This window comes from Toxotes jaculatrix, chromosome 6 (genome assembly GCF_017976425.1).
Source record: "Toxotes jaculatrix isolate fToxJac2 chromosome 6, fToxJac2.pri, whole genome shotgun sequence".
NCBI classification, from domain to species: domain Eukaryota; kingdom Metazoa; phylum Chordata; class Actinopteri; family Toxotidae; genus Toxotes; species Toxotes jaculatrix.
In genome coordinates this window covers 2,628,875-2,632,957 of record NC_054399.1, presented here as the reverse complement: position 1 = coordinate 2,632,957, position 4,083 = coordinate 2,628,875, and the positions used below count along the sequence as shown (strand labels likewise).

At 41.0% G+C, this 4,083-nt stretch overlaps 1 protein-coding gene across 1 annotated transcript; it reads right to left on the bottom strand.

Annotated features, from left to right (window-relative positions):
• Nucleotides 1-765: 765 nt before the first annotated feature.
• On the bottom strand, nt 766-3,875 carry nipa1 (NIPA magnesium transporter 1). The gene is made up of 5 exons (XM_041040580.1): nt 3,691-3,875; nt 3,511-3,558; nt 3,262-3,352; nt 2,328-2,488; nt 766-2,132 (listed from the first exon to the last, which is right to left on the bottom strand). Exons 1-5 carry the CDS (start codon nt 3,821-3,823, stop codon nt 1,624-1,626), a joined length of 942 nt encoding a protein of 313 aa, XP_040896514.1. The 5' UTR covers nt 3,824-3,875; the 3' UTR covers nt 766-1,623.
• Nucleotides 3,876-4,083: the final 208 nt, after the last annotated feature.

The following is a 4,083-nucleotide window of genomic DNA, read 5'->3' as shown; positions in this document are numbered from 1 at the left end:
CTGCGAGCCTCTTCTTCGGCTTATCACCGGACATGTGGCCACTGAACTGTGTGCCCTCCGCAGGCTGAAGTCCGGTACCACACAGATAATGTTACTCACTCAGTTCAAAGCCGACACGTTAACAGCGTTTATCTCTGTATTTTTATTGGAGTCATTATACGCTATCAGTTATACAAATAGAAACTAGTAGTATGATTTGAGAGTCCTTGTTTTTCTAGTGTACAGGAACTACAACATCACAGTGTGTGAGTAGACGTTTGTTAGGCTCATAGTTCAGTTGGACTCATAGCTCATTATTATTTTAATGCTGTGTGTCCATGTCCATGTTTTACTAAATTCACAGGAGGAACCATTTGTTGTAAATCTGTTTTCTAATCTGAGGATAGTTTAAATTCAGCAGGCACCACTGGAAGAGACCGTAGATTCCAATCAATCGTTTATCCATGGTCAGATCATCAGATCATGTATAATTCAGCCTTAAATAAGAAAGAAATGATGACTCAATTTATTGATTATTTGTCAGGAAATGTATTGGTGACGTCAATCTGGACTCTGCAAAACCAGAGTGGATAATCAACTTAAAGAAAAGATGATTGATCGGCTGGGAAAATAACAGATGCAGCCCTAATCTTCAGCATCTTTACTCGTGCCTGCTGTTGCTCAGCCCAGAAACCTGCCAGTGTATTTTAACATTCAAGGCCATAAATGTATGAGGGTGGAAAAAGCCAGAGATATTTCACAGGTGAGGCTGACATGTAACTCGTTTGATGTAGTTTTATTCTTTTGAAATCAAATTAACCAAAAGCTTCTCAAAGAAAGGACCCACAGAGTTTGCAAGGACACAAATGATAGTGACTCATAGACTCGTCAGTAGGACAAATGTTTGCAGTTTCAAGTTTAGGTTGAACTGTCAAGTTACCAAGGCATCACGGTTAAACCATCTCTGACACATACAGTAGCAGAAATGAGTGTAAGCAGTTTTATGATGTAAATAAATAATCCATAATATAAACAATAAGTGAATTACACAAGCATAACATGTAGCCACATTTATGACAAAACAATGATTTATATTTGGTATATCAGAGTTAAAAATCCATTTATTAGACAAAACACTCAGTCATTGATGATTCTCTCCTTCTATACAAACCCTGCACTAAAGCGACTGCTTCTGAAATTTCACTGAATAATTCACAGACACACTGAATAAGTCAAAGTGCGGGCGATTCTACACTGAGGCAGTCTGGCTGTGGGAGAAAGGGAGAACATTTAAGGGACCTCTTAACAGCTTGAGAGGAACACTCGAGATGAAAGTGAACAGAATTAGTTGTAGTATTTAAGATGTTTTGTAAGCCTCTGTGGAAGGATTTGAAATGTGTAAAAGCATAAAACTGACAAATTAACTGTTAGTCCCCAGGCCATGTCCGAGTTTGCAGTTAAATGCTCGGGTGAAGTGAACTGACCATCAAGGAGATTCAAGTTTAATGTTAAATGAAACCACTCATAAATATACTGTAGCTTTGGTCTCTGAAACTGGAGTTGGAATGGTACAAAACACAAACAGACTCTGAGTTAATAAGAAATGCAGTTTAGCACAAAAGTCAAGTAAACATGAAAAACATCTCAGTCTGTCTTTTCCCGTGACTCCTTCTTCTTCCAAGTAATCAAAGCCTCCTGGGAAATGCGGAGTAAAATGACCCCAACACACACTGTTGTTAAGCCACAAAGCATGGCAAGGCTGTCAGTCAAAGTTAGTGCAGTCCACTCTTTGAAGAGAAGAGCAGAGGCCAGAATCACAGTGGATGTGAACGTCACGTAGTATATGGCTTCAAACATGTTGGAGCTGAAACACTCCAGGGCCTTATTGATGAAGAAGAACTGTGTCAGGACGCTGACAGCCAGCGTCCCCAGCAAACCCACGAAGAGAGCCAGAGCTCTGCTGCTCGGCGGCCCCTCACCAAAGACATCTTGGGCTACCAGGCCGAGTCCTTTGCTGCTCGGAACAGTGAAGCTTCCCAGGAGGGAACATATGGCGACATAGACCATGATGTTTGATGTACCATGAGCTGGAGCAATCCACACGATCAGCGTGATCAGAAGCAGGACCACGAGGAGGGAATACATTACAAACACTGCAGGATGACAAAGTGCATTTTAGTTGTCTTCATTTGTAATGACATTATAATGAGTGTTCTTGAGAAATAATAGGGTTAGAATTGCACAGGCCTGTTTTTACTTCTAATCAGTACTCAATAACTCTGGACGACACATTTATCAATTACCAGAGTAAAGTAAAGGCAAAAAACAAACGTGTATTTAAATATCACCTGGGTCCGATAGCCTCTCCTCTAGCTCCAGTCTTGACGTTACAGCCTCTGCTTTAGGGGCATGAATGATAAGCACAACAGAGCCACAGCAGCATAATGCACAGCCAAGCTTCCCCAGGATATTTAAATGTTCCTTCAGGATCCAGGAAGCGAGCACAGCCCTGCATGACACAAACAACATCTTCTTACAGATACACAAGGCAATTCATAGAATCCTCGAAGTATTTATATAGTGCAACAGTGTTATCTGACCTTGATGAAAGCTTACGATTGTGGTACCTAGATCATTTATGAAACTTTAACTAGTTCTTAAAATGAATAACTGTATGAACCTTGATCCTTCTGAAGACCTTTTTAGCAATTAATGTAATACTTTTTTTTTTTTTTACTGTTATACTCATCAAAGAATAACAGAAAGCCAGTACAGATAATAAGGCCTACATTTATTTACATTACATTTAATGACCTGCATGCTGAACAGCCTCTGTCCAAACAATCCCACTTTTAGTTTACAGGTGTGTCACGTCTCTACTTTCTGACATTAAATAGACAAAATGATGAATCAATAAAATAATCAATGCACTAACAGATGATGAAAATAATCCTAAATGGCAGCCTCACACAACTTTACAACGCCTGAGATATCGGTCCTGCCCAGTCAGCAGCTGTCTGGACTCTGAGATAAACCCACTGGCATTTTCTTTCTTCTTAGTTGTCACCACACTTGACTTTAACTTTTATTACTCGCTGTTGTTAAGTGAACTTTGTACGCCCTGCGTGAGGATTGAGCTCATGCAAAGTACTGTGAAAATGAGTTTAGCTACAGTACACTGCAGTGTACAGTCTGTTTCTAGTTTGACTGAACCATATCTCAGTGTCAAGATAAATATTTATGACAGAAAAATCTAAGAATCCAGTTTTGTCTTGGACTTACCCAAACAACACTCCCAGAGCTCCGAGTGGTGTCACTATCACAGCAGGGGCCACATTGTACGCCAGGAAGTTCCCAATTTGACCAACAATCACTTGTGAAGTTCACAAAAACGTGTGTCAGTACATTTAGCCTTAAACATACATGGAAAACTGCATTTTAAATGATGAAGTAAGGGACATAGCACAGAGCTCAGGAGGGGGTTTCTAACTGAACTGTGCACCCAGAGCCGATAGGTGGCGCTGTACTCACTGGACACTGTGCCACTCCACCACACCACATCTCTGAGGTACGACCCTCCTACGGGAAACACGGTGAACAGTTTAGTTTATGTGGCCTTTACACGCTTTACTCTACTTAATATCATTTTATGGATTTCCTGTTTCTGTGAAGATAATCCTCAACACACGGTTATCTTCAGTTTCAGTCTACCTCTGTCGCGGGAGCGTAAAATCCCCTTTTTCTGAAGCACAAATGTCGAGCCATTGATGAAACTTGATATTACAGCTACTATTATTCCGACAGCTGGGAGGGAGATGCCACTTTGTTCCGAGTTAAAAGCCATTATTACAGTGGCTGTTCCTCATCCGCTCCAGCTTCACTACAAACTAACAATGGTCGAGTTCGAAGCGGGGCACTGCGCATGCGCATTCCCGGCCGCTCCGTCCCACTGTTTGTCATACGATCAGGTTAATACACACGTATGACTCCACAGTTACCTGCGCCGTGCTCTGACATCCAGTCTGACTCACAGAACATGTTTTCTTCATCTCTTCAAGACTGATTTATTTATCGTTTTTGTGCACTTGCACACATTAAAACGAA

Coding starts and splice junctions, on each gene's coding strand:
- nipa1 (XM_041040580.1), bottom strand. CDS start 3,823: ATGGCTTTTAACTCGGAACAAAGTGGCATCTCCCTCCCAGCTGTCGGA. Junction 3,559..3,690: donor TTTACGCTCCCGCGACAGAG/GTAGACTGAAAC, acceptor TGTTTCCCGTAG/GAGGGTCGTACCTCAGAGAT. Junction 2,489..3,261: donor GCTCTGGGAGTGTTGTTTGG/GTAAGTCCAAGA, acceptor TGTGTCATGCAG/GGCTGTGCTCGCTTCCTGGA.